Source organism: Triturus cristatus, chromosome 8, assembly GCF_964204655.1.
Source record: "Triturus cristatus chromosome 8, aTriCri1.1, whole genome shotgun sequence".
NCBI lineage: Eukaryota > Metazoa > Chordata > Amphibia > Caudata > Salamandridae > Triturus > Triturus cristatus.
In genome coordinates this window covers 404,224,317-404,247,973 of record NC_140591.1, presented here as the reverse complement: position 1 = coordinate 404,247,973, position 23,657 = coordinate 404,224,317, and the positions used below count along the sequence as shown (strand labels likewise).

The 23,657-nt window shown below is 46.0% G+C and overlaps 1 protein-coding gene across 2 annotated transcripts in view; it reads right to left on the bottom strand.

Annotated features, from left to right (window-relative positions):
- Window positions 1-794: 794 nt before the first annotated feature.
- Window positions 795-23,657, bottom strand: part of DHRS12 (dehydrogenase/reductase 12) — a 75,411-nt gene continuing 52,548 nt past the window's right edge. Inside the window, exons 8-11 of one of the 2 annotated variants that reach the window (XR_014967718.1) lie at window positions 15,412-15,502; window positions 14,884-15,021; window positions 1,269-1,679; window positions 795-1,192 (exon numbers count right to left, since the gene is read on the bottom strand). Coding sequence is in view for 1 of the 2 variants with exons in the window: in XM_085621795.1 (XP_085477921.1) it covers window positions 1,552-1,679; window positions 14,884-15,021; window positions 15,412-15,502 (357 nt within the window). In the remaining variant the exon portion in view is untranslated. Of the gene's footprint in view, window positions 1,680-14,883; window positions 15,022-15,411; window positions 15,503-23,657 lie in introns of both variants that reach the window. The other variant, XM_085621795.1, reaches the window with a different exon arrangement.

The window sequence follows — 23,657 nt, the reverse complement described above, 5'->3', positions numbered from 1 at the left end:
GCACACTCTAAATACTGCAGATGGGATATTAGCCAATTTTTGCAGAATGTCCTGGAACTGCCAAACTTAAAATATTTACCTAACTGTCTAAGTGCTTCTTTTTATCCACTTATTTGCATAACTTCACCATAGCCAACAATGTATTCTTCAACACAAGCCTCTCAAATATAGATACAAACTATACTTATGTACCAAGTAATTCCTCATTCAACAAGTGTGTGTAGCTGACCAAATCTCCTTTCATCTCATTTGTCACACTAGTGGAATCCATGAAGGTGGAATCTTGAGCACGTGTGGGGTGTAATACTGTTTACACTAAAGAAAAGTCCAAACTATCGGCTGTGCCAATGCTAGTTAATCTAGTTGGTGCTAAAAAGTAAAAACACAAACTGACCAAAAATACATAGTTCAGACCATCATCACAACTGATCCAGACCTAATGGACAGCGGAATGCTTCTAACATTACCCTGCTTGGTGTGCCCCATTGATTATAAGGAACTTAGCTGCTTGTAAAATAATTTTTCAACCAACGGCTTTTAACTACTTCATTGGCATAACTTGGTCTGTTGCAATAAAAATTTTAAAAAAAAAGACATTTTCAGTGATTCAAATAGAACAAACTTTTTTTTTTTTTTGGCAATGGTTTAGTCACTTTCCATCATAGGTATGTTTGCCAGCTGTTTAAGCAGTGATCGTAGACAACACCAAGACTAGCACATCAGAGGTTCTGGAGATGATTGTGTTACCTCCTGATCACTGCATGAGGCAGTGCATACAAATTTCAGGCTTTGCGTCTGAAAATGTCAAGCTTTTATTTGTGTGAAAGATCTTAGTTTACCATACATTAAAAGTGCAATTGATTAAACTTATGGTCGGAGACAAAATTGCCATTTACAAAATATACTTAAGGCGGATATTTGAATAATAAGTCGTGCTGGGTTGGGGACACTTCATGTTGATCCTTGCGCTGTTTTGTCATTATTAATGTGCAGGCTTTTCATTCGATTAATAAAGCTTTTTAATGACCTTACTGTTGTTAAATGTTCCTGATGTGCTGGGACGACCACTAGCTAAGCTGACGTAGTCACTGTTACACCAACAATAACACGTTAGTAGTTGCAGATAATTTACATTGTTAAAGAAAAAGCTCTCATTATAGAAAAATATGAGTAGCCTTGGGTTTTAAATCATCTCTGAAAGCCAAAACCCTTGACAACAGCGAACAGTTATGAATACATGATAACGTATTCTCTCCTAAAATAAAAACCTCTCCAGAACGTTGCCTTCCTCTGCAGTGAAGCAAAGCCATTCCTGCGATTTGGTCACATTTATGCTTAGTGCATTTTTAAAGCAACAGTTCTGCTCAAAGTCCTTCATCATTATTTCCTCTGGCATCTGGCCTGTAATTTGTGTTAAATTCTGAAGAGAGTTCAGAAGCTCACGTATAAAAAAAGCGCAGTTATTTTCTGGCACGTGCAACTCCAAGCACTAAAACCAGCGGGTTTCACGTGCACCATCATGGGATTCAGCTCCATCATTGCATTCTTTGATTACATTTTGCTGGAACCGGGTTTGAACTTTTGAGCAAGTTCTTCTAATATTTGCTTAAGTTTCTCCTCGTCTCCCTCCGAAGAGTGCGTACTGGCCAACGGCAGATGCGTGGAAACTGGTGTTCGGTCTGAAAAAGCAAAAAAAGCAAAAAGTAAAACTTCAATGAAACACGAAAGCCAGGATAAGCATTTACATTTTCAACACTTAACCATGCTTTTCAGTAACAGAAGCTTCACTCATCCCGCAACTGTTTTTAGGTCGAGCCTGGGCAGCGCATGCGCTGCTCTGCAGCATGGTGTATTGGAATATGGAATTTAACCCCAGCCCACTCTCTGCCCACATTTGTCATTGACTTGTATCATTGCCCTTCGTAAATGCTGGCTTCTGATTTGTTAATAGTCTTATTAGTCCCTCCTTAGTACCGCCCTGTCTTCATTTGTAACCTCCCATGAGGACTGGCCCTTTTACTTCGGTTGTTACACAGGACGTCTTTTTTAGTCTGTAAGCACTATTTTATTTGAGGAGTTTCTCCTACAGCAGGCACCACATGCTTTCCAGCAACATTCAGCGAGCCATGCGTGCTTTCACTTTCCGAGCAGCCCAGGACAATGACGGCCGCTTCTTTGAATAGGTCTCGCATTTACAAATTTGAGCTATTGGCATTGTAAATGAGGATGCCTTTTAGTTATGTGTTAATTGGCAAAACAAATAAATAAAAGGCATGGTCATTTACAATACCAATAGCTTAAACTCTCGCAAATGCAAGACCTATTGCAGTTTAAATGCTGTGCGTCCAAAGGCAAAGGTCAAATGTCAGGCTATGTCTTCTGAGAAACCGCTACTAATTGATTGAAAATGGAGATTGGTACTTACTTTCCTTTCTCCGACTGCAAAGCTAGAGAATTTTGTCAAGTAAACTATGCAAACAATGTGGTGATCTTGCTTGGGGTACAGGGAATGTGAAAGGAAAGGCTGTAGATATTAATTTTTTTCTTACACACAATACCGTTTAAACACATGTAACTGAATTGAACCGATATTTTAAAATGTTTTAGCCATAAGGAAAGCACATTTTTTGTAAATTCTTAAATGTGATGGAAACCAATATTTGAATAAGTGCAAAACATTTCTGTTGATATGATTAATATCTGCAGAAACACAATTTCCAAGTATGGTTTCTGCAGGCTATAGTTTTATCAGTGAAACTGCAAGTCAGTGAAAACTTAGTTTCTATTTCAATGGAAAATGTGCTGTCCGTAAATGGCAGTGCGCAACCACACCATAGTTTAGAAATATATTTGCGACACTGTACTCCAAAATGCCCCAAAAGCTGCAGCTCTACACCCATGCCACTCTGCTGCTGAATGGACGTGGCTCATTTGCTACACTTGTTTTTTGGGAGATGCTTGGATTTTTTGCACTCCCTATTACATCAGAGATGTAACACTGATTCCGGTACCCCCACTTTGAAAATGGTACCAGCGCCAATGTCCCGCTACGTTTTTTGGACAGTTCTTTGGCGAGTATCCTAATCATGGCACATACAGGAACATTTCAAATGCCTTAGGAGCCAGCTTGGTTCTGAAGCACGTGATGTACTAATCAATTAATAAACAAAAAGATGGCATTTCAATATTTGCAAGAATCATCCTAAATACAAAATTAACCTCCCTCGTGTCATTCTAGGAGAGGGAAGAAAGTAGCCACCCGAGTGCCGTCACTGGAGATCTGGACAACCTCTCCTTCAGGTGAAGAAGCGCCACCTAAAATGTACACATACTGAACCGAGATAAAATGGAGAATTTAATTCAGCTTGTTTGATGTACAGGGCCGCTCCTGTGACTGGAGTCTGCATCCTGCCCCGTATGCAGCACAGAAGGAAGTGTATCATGTTCCTGGCATTTCATGCCGAGGAACCCTCGGTCCTCTGGGCTCCAATGCCACTGCACCTCTGGTAGTAACGGCTTTGAGATGGCGTTGAGGGAGACAATTGAAGAATGAAGCATAAACTGGCATTGTTGGAGATTGGACAGTCTAAGAATACAATGGAATTTGGTGGAAGAGACAGAAGAGACAACAAAACACTTTACGGATGGAGTAAGGATTAGGATTTTTTCAATATACAGATGGTCAGTTTGTGCTACAACAGATGAACCAAAACTGAAAATGATCATACAACATGGTGTCGACAGCAGCCAGCACAAGAAGTGAGAAGGTATCCTCTGTCAGGGTCTTAACACAGGCACCTGCAGTACAGGTGGGAGCTAATCCCTCAGGGCCCTCCTCAACGGTCAGGGCCTCCCATATAGCCAAAGCCCAATGAATATCTAGGAGATATGGAAGACTCGAGGCCCCCTCCTCACATTCAGTAGAGGCCAGGATGAACCCATAGATGGCTTTGTAAGCAGACAGTGTATTGAACTGGATGCTGTAACTAACTGGGAGCCAGTGCATCTCCCTGGGGACCCTTTGAAGCCTACTCTAATTATAGGATATTATGGACTAGCTAGATGGCTCCTTGCTGGACCACATTTAGCTTCAGAATGGCGTCTGCAGGGAGGCTAAGTGTTAAACAATCAATCTTGGAGAGGGTCCCTTCCCACACCACCACGGCACTCTTTTACGGAGGAAGAATGGTGGTATCTTCCTAATTTTGTTTCTGCAAATGTTTTTATTACATTTTAATGTGTAGGGACGCCAACAGCTTCATCCTGTAGTCAGTTACACAGAATTATCTAGCTAAACTGAGCACCTTTTTAGAAGACCAAAACAATCGCAATTTGCAATATATATTGAGTCATAAAGACTCTCTCCCCATGTAGAATAAACATCCAAACACAACAAAGAAACTCTCCATCTCAGATTTCTACCTCTACATAGATAAGTCAAACATCCTTCCTATTATCTGTAATGCCTCCTGTATTGATTAAATGTATTACAACTGTGTGTACATCCCATGTATCCTTAGTATATCATTTATTAATCTCATATGATTTTAACATGAAGAGACAACAGAGTTCACCTTTTCCTTCAACCCCCAATTCGCAATCAAAGAAAAAGTCAAGACACTTGCCTTAAACCATAGATAAAGGAGAAGGCCCATCCTGGCTGTCCATAGATGGGGACTTCCCAAGAGATCCTGCCCAAAACTCAGAACCTCGTCTTGGTGATATTAAGTTTACGGAAATTATTACTCATCCACGCCTGGACTGGTACATAAAGCTCAGACAGAGGCCAGAGTCACTTGGGTATCATCTGCACAGACACCAACTTTATCCCGAAAGATCAAATAATGCCAGCGAGAGGTGCCTTGTAGATTTTAAATAGGAAGAGAGATAGGAATGAGCCCTGGGGACTTCACAGAAGACTTTTGCCCTGTTAGACAGATTGGGCAGAAAAGCAAGAGTGGTTCTCCTCATTTCTTTCGTCGAGATATGGGACCTGCTCGATACTCTCTCGCCTGACGTCACCTTCTTGACTGAAACCAGGGCAAGTGCCATCTCCGGCCCGGACATCGCCACCACCATCCCCGACGGATACAAGATCCAGAGAAGGGACTGCCCCCATCGCCCAGGAGGAGGCCTCGCCATCGCACACAGGTCCTCCCTTCGACTCTACACCTCCAACATGAGAGACCCCCACTCCAACACAGAACACCTCCACTTCCAGATCCAGACGAACCCCAGGACCACGCTATGTGACACCCTCGCCTACAGACCCCCCCCGTACCTCGCACCCAGGCCGCAACCACCATTGCCGACCTCTTCGCACCCCACGCCATCACCTCTACCGACTACATCTTACTCGGAGACCTGAACTTCCACCTCGACAACCGCAGAGACCCCGACTCCATCACCCTCCTTGAGAACCTCTCCAACCTCGGACTGAAGCAGCTCGTCACCACCCCCACGCACAGAGCAGGACACACCCTCGACCCCATCTTCGCAGGAGGGAATACCATCCGCTTCAGTCACACCACGCAGCCCCTCTGGACTGACCACCACTGTGTACACTACACCTTCAACACCACCACCGGACCCAAACCCTCGTCCGCCACAAAGGAACTGGAGCAAGATCACAGAGGAGCACTTAACACCACCCTCCTCCCAGACCCTCCCTACGCCAATACGGACGCCAACTCCGCAGCCAAGGAATTTCACTGCTGGATCTCCAGCTGCGCCGACAAGCTCGCACCCCTCCGCCACCCCGGCAAACAACACCCCTTGAAAGCCGCCTGGTTCACCACAGAACTTCAAGAAGCCAGGTGCTCCTGCAGACGCCTCGAGAAAACCTGGCAAAACCGGAAAACCACGGAAGACCTGAACAGCTACCAGAGCGCCCTGAAGGAATACCACCAGCGCATAAGACACACTAAAAACGGGCTTTCATCAAAAACAAAATCCACACCAACGCAACCAACGCCAAAGAACTCTTCAACGTCATCCAGCAATTCACCAAACTCCCCAGCAAAGCCACGGACGTCACACCATCCCAGGAACTCTGCAACAAGCTCAGCTCCTACTTCCACCTGAAAATCAAGGCCCCCGCCGCCACCACTGACAAAGATCCGACCATCAGAACCTGGAATCTTGCCACCCTCGAGCTCACCACCGTGACCATGAAGAACACCCACTCAGGAGCTCCCATGGACCCCTGCCCACCACACATCTACCACAGGGCCGCCGCCATCATGGCGCCCGAACTAGAATGAACCATCAACGCCTCTTTCGAATCCGGCATCTTCCCAGATGACTGGAAGCGGGCGGAGATCAAACCCCTTCTCAAGAAGCCCACGGCCAACCCGACGGACCTGAAAAACTACCGGCCCATTTCTCTCCTCCCCTTCGCTGCCAAAGTCACAGAGAGACTCGTAAACATTCAGCTGACCGCCTTCATCGAAGAGAACTCCATCCTAGACGCATCCCAGTCGGGATTCCGCAGCAACCACAGAACGGAGACCGCCCTCCTCGCCGCTACCGATGACATCTGCATGCTACTCGACCAGGGACACACCGTGGCCCTCATCCTACTAGACCTCTCCGCAGCCTTCGACACCGTCTCACATCGCACTCTCGCAGACAGACTCCATGATGCTGGGATACGAGGAACCGCCCTCTCCTGGATCCGTTCCTTTCTCTCCAGCAGAACCCAGAGGATCAGACTCCCTCCTTTCCTCTCCGAACCCACAAAGATCAACTGCGGAGTACCTCAAGGATCATCGCTCAGCCCCACGCTTTTCAACATCTACATGGCCCCCCTTGCTGCCATCGTCAGACAGCACGGGCTCAGCGTAGTATCATACGCCGACAACACCCAGCTCATCCTCTCCCTCGCAAAGAACCCCCAAAACACCAGACTCTGTTTCCAGCAAGGAATGAAGGAAGTCGCAGTCTGGATGACAAGCAGCTGCCTGAAGCTCAACTCGGAGAAGTCCGAGGTCCTCATCCTCAGACCCTCCACCTCCTCCTGGGACAACACCTGGTAGCCCTCCGCCCTCGGGAGCCCGGCCACCCCGACAGACCATGCGCAGACCCTCAAGCATCATCCTAGACTCCTCCCTCACCATAACCCACCAGATCAACTCCATCACCTCCACCAGCTTCAACTGCCTTTGGATCCTCCGCAAGACCTTCAAATGGATACCCCCCCGAATGTAGAAAAATCGTCAGCCACGCTCTCATAATGTGGAAAACGTGTAATATTTTACTTGGCATAAGCGACAGCCATTTGGGTTGTGGTGTCCGTTTAATTTTCCTTCGTAATTCTTTTGTCTTTTCACTCTGCCTGTGCGATCTATTTTAGTTGACTTCCTGACTCAGCTAAAAGCAATGTACGTGCTGAGGGTTTGTAGCTGCCAGAGCACCTGGTCTCAGATGTTAACTGCCAACCATTTACTGCTGCCATAAGCCCTTCTGCTCCCATTCCCACTTTACTGACCAAGTGGTTATTCACCTGCCCTGGTTTGCTGAAAACTATTTAAAAAAAACTTGTTCTTCCTATTTCTGTTCAGATGCTTACACTGCAGAAAACCTGCATAAAAGCCCTGTGTTCTGTGACTTCAGTGTACTACCTCAGGCAGCACTTGAAAGTGGTGTGTGGATGTGGTCCCACTCATGAGTGATTAATAAACTTGTTATTTATTCCCAACTCCAGTGCTGATCTCCATTTTGTTGGTCTTTGAACCGGTGGACAAAAGGATGACCCTGCACCAGTGTACCCCTAAAAAGGTACATTTCCACAATAACCAGCAGACTGGACTATGGTAACGCCCTCTACGGCGGAATCAACAGAAACCTCCTACACAAGATCCAAACTATCCAGGACACCGCAGCCAGGCTCATCCTCGGAACCCCGCGGCACAAACACATGGCCCAACACCTGAGAGACCTCCACTGGCTCCCTGTCGAGAAGAGTGTAACTTTCAAACTGCTCACCCACGCCTACAAATCCCTTCATAACATCGGACCCAAATACATCAACGAGAGAGTCTCCTTCCACGTACCAAAGAGAAACCTCCGCTCCTCCGACCTCGCCCTCTCAGTGACCCCCCGCATCCGAAGAACCAGAGCAGGTGGAAGAGCTTTCTCCTACGTCGAAGCCAAGGCCTGGAACGAGCTCAAAGTCAACATCAGACGCTCCCCCCACCCTGCACACCTTCAGAAAGAACCTCAAGACCTTGCTCTTCGATTGAACCGAAGCTGCACCCCCCCCCCCCACCCCCTCAGTGACTTAAGACCCTCACAGGTGAGTAGCGCGCTCTATAAACCCCGATTGATTGATTGATTCTTAATGGGAGAAGCCACAGACATAGCTAACCCAGTATGATGAACGCCTCCAAATGGTGAACTTACGTGGAATGGTCCACCATATAAAAGGCAGGGCAAAAATAGAGAAGAAATAACATATGCATTTTCAAGCCCCCCTGACATCATCCAGTATTGTCAACACGGAAGATTCACAAACATCTTATTTGGCTGATACCATGCCTGGCACCATTAAGCCCAAGACTGACACAGGACTGGCGTTGAACCAGTTTTGAGAAATATCAATGAGCTGACCTCCTCCTCAGTGAAGGCGAAGCATTTCTTTCCAATCCCCTAAAAGCAAGCCAGCTGGAAAGATGGAATTAATAGGGTGAAACATAATGCTATCATAAACAGGCTGCATTTTGTTCTGCAAAATGAATCTCATTTGTCGCATAATTCCTGTGATGGGGATGGGCCATGGTGCTACCAGGATTTCCAAGGCCTTGCCTTGAACTGACACCTTGCTACGTTGGAAGCCAGAGAGGGATTTCATTATTAAAGAAGGGGGTAGAGTTTTGAAAAGGGCAAACATTATAGTGTCAATGCTTAAAATTATTTACAAGTCATGCTTCCTCAGAATAATGAAGATACCATTTGCATTGGAATGGTCAAAGCACTAGCCTCTAGGTGTGAAAAGTCGTAGTAAACCATCTATTGCTAGGTCTTGCAGACATGTTAGGTTTCTTTAAGAGGGAAGTACTTTGCCGAAAGCCTGCCCGAGGCAGTGAACAAAGGTCCGCTGTAATGATTCAAACTCATCCATAGGCAGAGGGAGGGCCACAAGGCTCCAAATGTATCAGAGTTTAACACTGCAGCCAGTTTATTCTTTGGCTAGGTATCACCTCACTTGCCAATGACATAGCCTCTCAAAGCAGAGGGGAGGCAAAATGGGACCCCATCAAGAAAACTAAGACGCAGCATCTACCCAGGTCTTCCCAAATGTTACTGATTATTTTTATTGTGGAGTTGAAAAAAGCTGAGCAGACTCAACATGGTCTAGAAAAAAATGCTGTAAACTCGAGGAAAATATATTTTTTTTCTTGGAATGTTGAGGATATGAATGGAGTGAAAAAGGGAAAGGCAATCAAACAAGGGTAAAATAAGATCAAGTCTAATATACTCTGTCTTCAGGAGACCCAGGATATCTGCTGAGGGTAGGGTTTTATCAAAAGCATGGGCTTGAGTGGAGGTGGATTCCACTATACCGGTCAGAGGTGGCCTTACGACCAGCTGAGGCCCTCACAGACCTGGCTCCTACCTCTCCTGCTCTGTCTCATGCCTGTGCTGCCTCCTCCTCCTCCTCATCATCATCCAACTTTATTTTGGTCATTTAGACCATAAAAGTGCAAGTGCAGAAAGCAACATACAAACAGATTTTAGAACTCAACCAATGGAATCAGGACCAGATGGACAAGTGCATAAGTTAAAATACAGTACATTAAATGTAGAGAAATTGTCACCCAATAAACAGTTAGTAAACACGATAGACTAAATCAACTCAATTACAAAAAGTCCATAGGGACACAGTCTAAAATACCATCAATAATTAGGAGGGTTCCGGTGTGGGGCTAGGATCATCACAAAAAGGGCCCTTATCTAAACCATCTGAGTGGTCCACAAAGCTGGCTGGTTTCTGCAATGTTTACATACTCGGAACTGATAAAAGATTACACAAAAACCCAAAGCAGTTGCATGTGAATGACTTTAAACCATATGATTAAATTATCTAAAAAGAATATTTATCTATATACAGGTTTCATACTTTTGACAAATGCCTTCTTATTGCCCACATGGGACCCAAGAACTTAGCAACAGCCCAAATAATTGCCGGGCTGGTGTCTGCTCCTAAAATACGGCGGGCATCAACATGGCGACATGTGCCCTGCAACTTACAGATTGGCTTCAACCATTTGCGTCTTGAAATACAGTAAGCCTGGGTGTGAACACTGCTCGCGGACTTTTCCACACTCCGCGTTACGCAGAGCTCGCGGAGTTTTTTGCTTTGCTCGCGTTAGTCAACGTCATGTTGGCGAGCGCAAGCAGGCAAAATCCACCTGCCGGCGAGATTTTTCCTTGTTCGCGTTCGTCAACATCAAATTGGCGAGTGCGAGCGTGGAAAATAAACCTCCTAGCGAGATTTCTCAACGCGTGGGCGGTCAGGTTTCTCATTGAGAGTGGTCGCGTATGCTCGCGACCACTCCTTGAGAAAACTGCCGCTTGAGTAAAAATCTACTCGAGCGAAGAAAGGAAAACAGCGCCCGCTTGTGCTGTGCATGGTGCCATTTGCGATGATTGCACAGTGCGTACAAGCATCCGGCACTGAAAATCATCGCAAACTGCATTTTTCTATCACACTCCGCCACTTGTGGAGCTCCGCGTAGAGCAGCAGAGGTTTTGTTTTCACTTCGTGGAGTTTCGTGTAGCGCAACTCTGCAAACTCCACCTAGGGTTAGAATACAGTACTTGGGGCAAACATAAAACACGTGGGCAATGGTCTCAATAGCCGATATGCACCTGGGACAATGGGGAGAAGGAGTGGATGACTGCCTCTAGGAGCCAGTATACGAATTTAGTGGTAGTGATCCAAAATGAAACTGCATATAGAGTTTCCTATCTAGGGGAATGGTGATGAAATCAAGATATTTTTCATAAAATCCAACAATGTTATAATTCATAAAATCAAAGGTTAGGCGTCCCCATGAGGAACTAGTACCTGAACCCTGGGCTACCCAAACCCAATACTGTTTAAGTGCATCTTTCCTAAGGGGCGGAAATTGGTTCTTCATGTCCCGGAGGTCCTTTAAACCTAATGCTCTTAGAGAGGATTTCAGATTACAAATCCAGCCAATCTTTCTGGAACGGTCAAGTGCGACCACTTCATCAAAGGCTGTGGCGAACGAGGACAGCTCCGGAGTAGACCTAATGCGCAGCCAAAATAGGAAAATGGGAAGTTTAGCCTTCTCTACAATGGTGGCTCTACGCATATCAATTCTTATCGGGTGCAGTGGCGTGCTCTGCGGTAAAGAGACTAGGGACCTCAGATACTTATTCTCCGAGTTTAATTAAGCACACATCCTTTAAAATCCCCATAATTCCACGCCATAAATCGCGGACCCCAAAGCTTTAGCGATCTGGAGTGGGGCTGCCACTGGATTGGTAAAGGATGTACTATGTCATGGCCAAACGAGGCATCCTCTTTTCCAAATAGACTGGGCCCAGAATAGAACAGTGAGAAGTGATCGTGCCACTTGGTTGTAGATATGTTGTTAGTGGGGGGCGGGGGTCTGTTAGCAGCCCCCCTGGCTACAAGGAGCCAGAACTTTTGCGAATCCTTGCTATTGCAGGCCTCCCTAAGCAGTGCCCATCTACTCCCGCCCCACTCTCTTTTGGCCTTCTTTTGTGCTACCTTGTACCCTCTCCTCAGTTCCCTCACTAGTGTCAGATTGTTCTCTCTGATTCCCTGGGCTAAGTGTCGTCTAATGACTCTACATTCCTTGTTGAACCAGACTGTTTCGGGACTTAGGTTCAGGGTCATTTTGCGAGGGTGCACTGGTTCAAAGAAGAGTGTGGCTGACTGCTCAAAGAGGTGGGAGTGACAATCCCTAATTATTGCCAGACCTCCCGGTTGGTCAATCAAGTTTTGGAGCGCGGCAGTGGATGTCAGCAAGTTCTGCTTGATGAAATTCAGCCTCTCAACATCCATAACCACCTGGGGCCACTTAAGGCGATGACTGTCATTGGAAGGGAGTATCTCCTTTGAAGGAAGGACTGGATTTGGAAAGCTAGGCGAACCCAGCGAAAGTTATAAGGGGTTATGGTCGCTATCCAGGGTGGAACCCACACACATCACACACTCTGGGCCATAGCCTAAGGTCCCCAAAATGTAATCAATACGGTTTAACTTGCTGGTCCTATTAAATAGGTTAGCCCCCCCCCTTTTTCTGAAATGGTACGACCATTTGTTGCCCTTAACCCAAATTCCAAGGAGAGCGTATTTAATTGGAGTGTAACTTGTGTCTATTTTTTTTATAGGTCGAGGCGGGGGACATGCCACAGTTTGTCCTCCTCAACAGATGACATCAGGCTGATCCTCGACCATGGACACACAAGGTTCTTTTTTTTGTGTGCAGAGTTTTATATAGCGCAAATTTGCCCCGAATCCAATCGGATATCAGAGCGCTTTACATAGCACCAGTTATGTTACACGAGGGCACACATTCATTTTTTGTTAGGCATGGGGAGATAAAGTCATTTGCCCAGAATAACAGGATGTTCAGCGTCATTACCGAGACTCAAACCCAGTTCCCCAGGTCTGAGGTCGAGCGCCCCAGCCGTTAGGCCAACTCCTCTTCCCTGACCCTTATACTGCTTGTACTCTCTGCAGCTTTTGACACAGTCTCCCAGTCCACACTGGCTACAAGAAACAGGCTTCTTAGGACTGGCACTCAACTGGATCTGCTCCTTCCTCACAGGAAGAACAAAGAGTCAACTTGCCACCTCACACATCGGATGCCAAGAACCTCATATGCAACGTTCAAGGTCATCTCCCAGTCCAACGTTATTCAACATAAACATGAGCATGCTGGCAGACCTCGTCAGATCACACAATATCAACATACTCTTCTACGGCAGCCGACACCTGATACTCTCTTGTCAGACAAGACTCCACTACAAAAAACTTTGCCACCTGCATGATCGTGGTAACTACACAGATTAAATCCAACGGCCTCAAACTCAACACAGACAAAAACTGAAGCGGTGGTCTTCTGAAGGAAAGTCTCTCCTTGGGGACTCCGCCTTGTGGCTAACTTACCTCGTCCCCACAACCACTCCCCACACCAGAAATCTTGAAATTGTCCTGGATGACAAGCTCAACATGACTACCCAAGTAAAGGCAGTGACCTCCACTTGCTTTCATATCCTTAGGATGCTGCGAAAGATCTTCAAATGGCTAATAGAGAACACCAGGAAAACTGTTATACTGGCCCTGGTTACCAGCAGACTTGCCTATGGATGGTTTGGAGCCTGTTCAGGAGCTTCTTAGTGATTCCCGCAAAGTGCTGCAGCAAGACTCATACTCAACCTACCTCACCGCACATACATCACCCCACTTCTGCATTGGATCCAAACCCACAAACGCATCCAGTACAAACTGGTCGCGCACACACACAAACACACATATACACCCCCACTCACACTGTCCTTGCCTCCCTTAAAAGCTACATACACTTCCACACACCTCCCAGGCACATCCACTCCCCAGACTCTCACTGGCATGCATACACCACATCCACAAATTCACAGCCAAAGGCCGCACCTTCTACTGTATCTCCAGCAAAGCACGGACCAACATCCCTCACCACATCAGAGCCTCCTCATTGCTTCTTGAGTTCTGCAAGAAGCTGAAGACCTGGCTTGTCAAATAAACTCACCAAGGAGACCAGTTCCTAACCCACCTGCACTGCACCTGGCTATCCCCACAGGTGAATAGAGTGCTAAACAAATACACATAGTAGGTATCTAGAGACAAGGGAACCCAAGGATCATAAGGCACCAAGAGAGCTCAAGTGATTCTAGGAACAAGGGTCCCCTAACATGGTTAATTTTATTATGTACTCAAAGATACAAGAATCAGTTCCATGAATGGTAATAATAACCAAAAATTACAACATATAAATGCAAACAACCAAATAGGAGAATTACCCCCACCAGAGCAATTTCAAAATATAGGTGTTACAAGACTGACAAAACAAATATTTACATATAAACAGGCAAGACAACCAGTGACCAATATTTATATACAGCGCTCAGGTCCCGTTTTAGAAAAAGTGAGACACTGCTGCACCCAGAACAAAAACGTATTTCTACAGATAGTTCAATGGGTCAGGGTGTGTCGATGGTGTTTCGATCCCCATAGAATTTGGAATCATCATCAAGACTGAAGGTCAGTTTCTGGCATTATATCAATTGGTGTATTGCATTCAACAACTGGAGTACACAACAATCTATTAACGAACTTCAGGTTACATACACTTGTGTCTGAGGATTTTTACAAATCGGAACCACCTAGAAACCATAACGAAGTTCCATGCACATATTTGGGGGAATCATGTGAAGGCATTCCACAAGAAAACCTCATGGAGATGGATCCACTCACACCGCGAGTCTTAGTAGAGCGGGTTTCAGTTACTGTAATTGGTGCGGCTATCTGAGCCGGGTTCCAGCGCGATAATTATCACCAAGTTCCAACCAAACAATTGTCGGCAGATTTCCAATGAGAAGACACGTCCGGCACGGCACGCCATGGATGGGTCTTAACACTGGAAACCTACCGAACTGCTTCTCAGTTTAAGGAGATCTAGGAAAGGCATGTTCCACTTCCGCTTTATGAAATATTCAAACGATTTCTATTTGAAAGGAAGATTAAGAAGGCAGGATCAATACAGTATGAGGAGGTCAGGTCTTACTAGCAAATCTATATTTACTTAATTCCAAAGCAAAATTCTAGAAGAGCTGGTCACTCACCTTGAAAGAAAAGTCCGCTGGACTGCTTAGTTGCAGCAGATGAGACAGCCAACCATAGCACAGTGTCTGCTCCCTGAGCCTCTGTACGTAATTTATTCTTCATCTTCTGATGAAAGTCAGGCATAGACAACCTCACAGCTAAAAAACATTTGACAAAATATTAATGTTTATCTTCAAAATTCTTCATATTGAATGGGGGAGAATCGCTTTTCAGTCGTATACGTCAGTTTAGAATAAATAAACTAGGCTTCCGAGTAAAATTAATCCATTTATTTTATTAAGACTTTATATAAAAGTGCTACATGTCTTCTGTTGATATTTATAATGATTTGTTAATAAATAGGTGTATTTAAGTGCAAGTTAAGTCTTCCAGCTAGCCTAAAATATTTGCGGAACACCGTAAAGAAAAAACACACACAAAATATTCCTAGCATGGATATTATTGTTAAGACTGTATGTGAACTATAACAATATGTATAGATAAAAAAAGGTTTCTTGCTTCAAAAACATACTAAAATATTTAATTACCTGGTGTATCAGCCCAGCCAGGGTGCATAGAAGAAAAGTGGATACCTTTGTGCAATTTGGCCCACTGTTCTGTTAAAATGATCTGCTGTCTCTGAAAATGTATATATAGATTTAAAAACAAAAACAATACAGCAGTTACATTTTATTTTATAAGACTTCAGTAGTTGTTCAATGCAGAAGATACAAGAAATAGATGGATACAGTGACTGTGAGCATTAATCATGAATCTAAGGTTAGATATTTATTTATTTTGCAGGTTTGCATAGATCAGACCACAAGGGTTGCACAACATTTTGCCTAGGAGAAAGATAATACATATAAGCAGTTACAATATATATCAATGCTGTTAACAAGTAAGCAAACAATATGAGGTGTACAACTTGAAAAAGATGTAGCTGGCCGCAATGATGGCAGCCAAATAACAAACTATAAAAGTTTAGCGCATGACGTATAGTGAGTAGAGTCCTTCTTCAGCGCCCACAGAATGGAGTACAGCATTTCACTACCACAGCTCTAGTTAAACAGGTCTTTCCAGTCACCTCATCCTACATAGACGGACTTGCAAAAACATCTGCCTTTTATGGGATGTCCAATTAAAGTGATCAGGACTGAGGCGATTTCATCAGATTGTTTTGTGCCGAATATTAATTTAGCCCCAGTATTGAAGGTACTTTCCAGTAGGGCCAGGATGATTCTGAGAATGGTGTAATCCAGCCTAGAACTGACCAGGGATTGGACTAATATTGTGAAATGATGCACTGTAAGAGTCCGATTTGGTATTTGGTTCTTTTTGCTCAAGTGTTAAGGTGGGCGTGCAGATTTCTGTCAAGAAAACCCCCCAATGATTTACCACTATTTGAAAGGCATGTTTAATTGCCTAAAGAGGGAACTCTGTGGTTCAATGCAAAGACTGAAGAGTGTATGGAGCCTTATTTAACTCCTTGAAGAAAAGACAAGGAGCTGGAGAGCTTGCCAGTTTTACTTTTAAGCTAATGGCGCGATAGGATTTAAACCATCTAAAGACTGAATCAATTATATCCATTCGTTTTATTGGAATTTCTAGGATGGAGACGCGTTGATCGTGTCAAGATAAATGAGGCCTAACCCTTTTTAGTCGAAGGTGTGCAGTGAGCCTTCTCTGGTCGACAACTATGGCTAAAGTCGGAATGGATATTGTTGAGATTGTTTTTTTCTATGTAGGTTATCTCATAGAGACTTTTAGCCATAGATTCCTTACCACAGAATATTCCCCAGGCATAGACTGGATTCCGGATATTTTTTTAGCAATCCCCTTGTGCACCTGTAGGTGGCGTGGTTTGGCTCCACGCAGGGTTGGCTCTTCCATGTGGGCGGAGGAGCATCGCTCCACTGCTTTCTTACAGTGCAAGAAGCAGAAACATCAATTGGTATTATAAATACCATTTAATGTTTCTGCTTCTCGCACAGCGAGAAAGCAGAAGGGTTTGGTTGGGGGTGGGTGGGTGGTTGTGCCTGCTCGAGGGCAGGATAGGAGTGGCTAGCCCAATGCTCTGGCCCCAACTGTTTAGTCGGCCCTCTGGGGCAACCAAACCAGTCATGCGCACTCTCTATTTTCGCCATGTAGGCTGCATGAAGCCTACATGGAGAAAATGGCCTCCCCATAGACGCCTGTGCAGTCAGCATCCCAGCCAATCACAACAAAGCCATTGCAGCGTTGTGATTGGCTTAGGGGAGGGGAGGGAAGCTGCCTGCTTCCTTTTGCAGAGGACGACATGGGACAGACGACGCGGGACCGGGTCGTCAAAGCTAAGTTTTTTATTTTAAATTAAACCTCCCCGCCCCCCAGTCATGCCGGCCGCCACTGGCTCCACGGGCGTTTTCTACTTTGGAAGTGATGTGCGCAATGCCTATATAGGCACTACCCCAGCGCACTGACCTCAGTTCCTTTTTTCTCACGATGTCTGCGCTGATCTGGACTAACTCCCCTCAGTCATTTTTTGACAGAATTTTGTATTCCATTTTGTCGAACTCCACCTATGTGCTTTTTTCCCTAACTTTTTAAGACATGTCCACAATGAAACCTACCAGGTTCAAGGCTTGTGGTGCCTGTCACAGGCAAATGTCTGACAGACCACCACTAGGTGTGTCTGTGGTGCTTCCGCTGTGGGCCTTGAAGCTTCTGGCCACTCACCACCAGACTCCATGTCGTTCCAGGCCTGTTCACTATGGAGGTCTCAGGACCTCTCCCAGAGTTGCTCGTGCCAGTCTTCATCATGATCCTGGACTTCTTCAGGTAAGTCCCACAAGAAGAAATCTAAGAAGTGCGACTTCTCCGCATCGTTCATCAGACAACGCAAGGGAATGATGCCACAAATCGGGAATGATGCCACAAATCCAGGACCTGCACCCAGATTGTTACTGTGGAGCTGGGGTTTGACACCGGGCCCGCTTCGTGCTTCCCAGAGTTTCCCAGAGCGTGTGTGACCCCCTGCCCAACTGCGTGAATTTTTTGAATCCATGAGCCTCATTTTGGGGAGTCGAACCCCTCTAGAGCGCATTCGGGCCCCATGGGTTCAGAAGGGACTCGGACTGTGGCTCGGTTTGTGAATCCAGATCAGCCTCTGCTTCATGGCACCATTTCCGGCATCGCAGATGTCGAACCCATTGTGATTCCTAACTCAGATACTGAGCCGGACTGGCATCCCCCGATGCTGGTTCTAGCGAAGACCAGGCCCACATTGCCTAAATTGGAGATGGAGCACTAGTTCCCTAAAAGGCCCTCTGAGGAACGCGAATGGCGGGGATCTGAGGATCTCTAGGGCTACTTTGACCCCTTAGAGCAGAGGTCTTCAAACTGTGGGGCGCGACCCCCAGGGGGGCCGTGGAGCGATGCAAAGGGGGTCGCGCCTTCCCAGTCACACTTCTGCCCAAGTGCTTCAGCCCCCCCCACCCTCTTTCCCCGTCCTGTGTTTCAGCCCGGGTGTTGCAGTGCAACTCGAGCTGCTGGGGGCTGGGCAGTGTCTGGAGTCTTCTCTCCGGCGCAGAGTTTTTCACAGGTCTTTAAAGACCATTTGCATATTTACATGCCTTTGTAAACTGGTTACAGAGGCTTCGTTTTTTGCTGGGTTCTACAAGGAGGCGCCATGAATTGCCTAAATCCACATGAGCCGTACCCATCTTCACCTCTGATTTTTTGTATTCTTGACTTACCCTGACGTTTCGTATTCTACATCCTTCTATCATATTCTCTGGTTACGTTTTCTTCACTGATACTTATTTGATCCTTGATTTATTTGCAGTTTTTCAAATGTTTCCTCTACTAATACTTCCCTCTCCTCTCTTTCATTGTCAGCCACCGATTGCCATTCCACGGACACCCCATAATTTCACTTCCCCTCTCAAGACCCAGGGATAGAGTCAATGCATTTCCTGTGCCCCACGATATTAACCACCGACTTGAGTGACAGAGGACTTTGGTCTAAGAGACCAAACCAGCTGCAACTAATGCAGAACATGCAGTAGCAGCCACACACAGCGCAGAGCATGGCAGACACGACGCGAAAATAACAACCCCTCCATCTAAAGCACATTTAAAACAACGCAGCATAAACTTAAATGTCTTCATTTTCAAAACATCTAATGGGCAGAAATTAGGTTGGAGACGAGCTGTTTGCTTTGAACCAGACAACCAAATCCAATCGGAGGCAAAAGCACGACTAAATGAACCGTTTTTCAAAATGTGTTGAATTTATTGGCATCAGAAGAGAAGAGTCACATCTGTGAGCCGCTGCCTTGCGACAAAGCTTCAGCAGAGCCCACGGTTGACACTAATTTCAAACTCCTTTAACCACTTAGATGTGCTGGAGGGCATTTAGGGGCACTCAGTGCTGCATGAGTAAAAATAAATAAATAAAAATAAGCGCAGAAGCCACATTTGTTAATGGGAGCCAGCCGCCATCGTTGCCGAATGCCGGAATTGCTTGATACAAAGACTGCCTAATGTTCGTTCCTCCTCATGCCTCTTTCTTCCACCCCTTCCCCCCTCCACTTGCTCTCTCTCCTTGTTGCTCCTTTTCATTCCTGCGTTCTCCTCTGCACTGTTATCCTATCTGTCTCTTCCTACTCTCCTCTCTTTCCTGCCTTTCTCGCTCTTGATCTCGGTCGAAGTCAAATGATAATAAAAAATAAGTCCTAACCCCACAAAAATGAGTGACGCTTCCCACCACCTGCAACTTCCAGCAAATTGTTGCATCTCAACAAAGGAGCCATGATAGAAGTAGTGTGTAGAGATAAACAAAAAGACCTACATTCTCATCGAATGCAAAATGTAGAACATGATTAAAGTAGAAAAAAACTGTTAAAAAATTCTCTAGCTGGTTTTCATGAACGGCTTAATGTACTGCTGAGGAGTGGGGGGCACTGGTAAATGCAAGGGCTTGAGCAATCCTGGAGGATCATAGGTATGTCTCTGTTCAAAACGGTCAATATTCCATTTTAATATAGATTTGGACAGTTTGCAGATAAACTTATCTTATTTTAGTACTAGAAAAATTGAACCAATGTTCTCTTGCATTGGCAAAACCTCACAACATCATTGTACTGAAGTTACGATGCACCTCAACGTTTTCAGTTTTAACTAGTATCTTTTAAGATGGGGTGGTAGGTGTGGGATAATTGGCGTTTACCGACAAGCACCTTCAAGAGTAAAATTTTCTTTGGTCCTTTGTGTTGAAACCTTTGTGAAAAAGCGGATTATTAGTTGAAGTGGATGGTAGGCCAGTTTTGTGTGGAAGGAGCACCTTCCAGCACAAAAGCAATCATTTGAGGTGATTTCTTCTTCCAATTCATGCTTTAGAATGCAGCACACATTGGAAGAGGAAAGAAACAAGGAGAAATGAAAACATTTGCACCTCGCAATGCCACCCCTAGGGTGGTGTAGCATTCTGACGCATTTCCAGATTTACGATTGCTCGTAAATCTGGAAATGCATCAGAGGACATGGGTGTTGCATGGGATCCCCCACAGGAACACCGGGGCGATATTTACAAGCAAAGGTAAAGCCACACAAAGTGGCTTTACGTGTGCTTGTAAATATCACTCAGCAGGTTGCGCCGCCTGTGCGACACACTACGCGATGCAACGGTGGTGCAAGGGGCTTGTAAATCTGTCCCCAAGGGGTTTACTGTAAACTATCACAGAGTGCCTCTCTCTACCTAAAAGAAATATGGCAGAGCCTTTTTTCCTTTGTGCAGAGCTTCCTGGGCCCCTCACTGCTCAATATGCAACTCACTCAAACAAGCCCATCAGTAATCATACATTCATTCATCCCATTCTGAACTTGCATCCGCACGTAAATTCATACACCACCTCACTCACCCTGCAGTCACTCCTCTTGCCCTACTCTCACACTGTTGCATCGCTCACTGCGCACTCACATGGGCACTCTTGTCACTCACACAGTGCAGAGGGTTAATGTGCCTGCTACATTGAACATGTACCATGTAGATCACAGAAATGAGTGTGAGTAATCTATGAGTAGCACTATAAAAAAATGAAATGTTTGTCAGAAAGGTGCTATAGAGAGATGAGGTGCATTGTTGGTGAGTGGCAGTGAAGGAATTCATGGAGAAGGAGGAAACGGGGTGGGGCATCAAAAAACACTGTTGCACGGTGTGCGACCAGTGTTAGGACCAGCCCTGGCTGGGAGTGTTAGCACCCCCCTCCGAAGTTGTGGTCTAGTGACTTCCCTGCTTCTGCCTATTATTATTTACATTTGTAGTACGCTACTGTTACCAAAAGGTGTCCTGGGGGTAATAGCCATCTGCTGCCTGAAGGCAAATGAGAAACACACAGAAGGGGAAGGAGAACCAGCCAAATGGGGTAACCTACAGAGCATAGAGAAAGGTTTTTATATCTTTCTAAAGAATAATAGATTCTTGGTGGAGCGAAGCAAAGGAGGGTGCATGTTCCATAACTGCGCGGCCTGCATCAAAACAGCGAGACAGACAACTCATGCCTTCTTGAATTAGGGAACAATAAGCAGAGTGGCACATGCCGAGAGGAGCATACGGGTCTGACCCGTATGCTTGGTGAGGTGAGATGAGAGGATGAGAGAGGACAGCAAGGGAGTGAGAGAATTTGATTGAAGAGGTCAGGGATGAGGAGAAATGCGAATTGCCGAAGAGAAGTGTGGACACGCAAGAAGTGAGTGTGAGCCAAAGGTGGGGGCTTCTGTTAAAACAAAGGGGAGATGTGAAAGATGAATGGGGGGACTGGAGAGGTGTAAGATACAAATAGACAAAAATTTGAATGGAGAGACGAGGTGAATGAGAAGTGCTGAGGGGCACGGGAGGTGACAGGGCCAGAGAGGCCATGAGATAAATGCGAGAGACTGTTCGAGATGAGGGCAGTGAAAAGACAGAATGGCAAGAGGTGATTAAAGGTGAAGTGAGAGGTTGAATGGGGAGAGTTCAGAAGTTGTAAAAAGGGGTGAAAGAAAATGGCCTGCAAAGTGAGAGAGGGATCCGGGGTTAGGAGAGGAGAGAGGGATGGAAGGGAGGGGGTGAGAGGAAAGCTGCATGGGTAAACTGCTTAACTCTGCAAAAAACCGCCAGGGTTTTAAGGGACCCCTGCTTCTCCTGGCCCAGGCCAGGTGAGCTTCTAATGTGGCAGCATGTATTCCTGGAGAGTGGAAGGCCCTTCACAAAGGTTGACTAGAAATGTATTTTGGTTATAAACTGGTACTGATGGGGTGACATCTTTCCTTAGTGTTACTGTGTGTAACAAATGTCAAAATAATGAAGCAATGCTGTCCCAAAATACGTGAAATCACATAACATCTTTTACATTTTCATCCCACGCAATTTAGTCAAGCCTGTTGCGTAATTTGGTCCTCACCTGCCTCATAATTCCAGCAGCCCTGCCTAGAGGTTTAGAAATTTTTGTCAGGAGGGGGTCCTTTCGACTGAAAATGTTGACAGGGGGGTCTCGGCATCCAAAAGTTTGAAGACCTCTGCCTTAGAGTCTATGGCCAACGACACCTGGAATGAGGACCTAGCCAATGCCAGTGGTCTAGAAATCTCACCAGACACTTGTCTCCTCCCACCTCCTACAGAGGCTACAGAAGAAGGGGCTTTCCATTGTGCTGGCGTTTTGGAGGACAGCTGAGGTCTTGGACCTTTAGCTGTCCATGGTGGAGACCAACGTCTTGACAGAGGTGCTTAAGCTGAGGGTGTCCTTATCAGAATCCCTACTCCCCTTAAATGTGGTCCTGCACAGGGCCTGGGCCAAACCCTGCATAGGCACTCCTGTGCAGAGGACAATCATCCGCAGCCATCGACCTGTGCCCGGGAACCTGGTCGTCGCCTGCCTGCACCCCACCACGAGAGCCTGGTGGTCCAGGAATACACCTCTAGGATAAAACCCGGCGCATTCCCTACCACAAACTGAATAGGGAATCCAGGAGGCTGCATACCTTTGGAAAGAGGTTTTTCTCTTCCACCAGCCTGCCATTGTGGTCCATGAACACTGCATGCTTATTGGGCCATTATACCCACACTGTGTGGGATATCGTTGTGGAAGTGCTGCCTACGGTCTTGGAGGAGGCCCAAGCCATACTCTCTCAGGCTACTGCTGACAGGAGGGATGTGACAAAGTTCGCAATCAGATGCAGATTGGATACGACTGACTCGCTGGGCAGAGACTTTGCTTCCAAGGTGGAGCTCCGACATCACGCCTGGCTGACGACAACTGGCTTTTCCATCGATGTCCACGCATCCCATATGGACATGACCTTCAATGAGACTTGTATTTTTGGTGACAAGGAGGATTCGGCATCTGAGCATGTCAAACACAGTAGGGCCACCGCTAGGTCGTTGGGGCTCACCATGGCCCCACAACAGCCGCATTTCACCTTCTGTGGCTACGGTAAGGGCTATCAGTAGTGTCCCTGTCCCACAAGCCTTGTTGGAACCAGAGTCAGAAGTCAACCCAATCCAGTTTCTCTCCGGCAGTCACAATCTTAAAGTCACTTTAGGTTGCCCTCCTATCAACATGGGCATCCAGTTGGTGGTAGGATTTGACACCACCTGCTGCAATGGTGGGAAAATATTTTCGAACAAATGTGTGCTTCAGTTTGTCCACAGAGGCTATGCCCTACCATTCCAACAGACCCTGCTACATTTGCCACCATCTACCGATCAGATGACGAGGACCATCTCTCACTATTGCGACAGGAAGAACTGTCTCTTCTGATCAAAGGGTGCTGG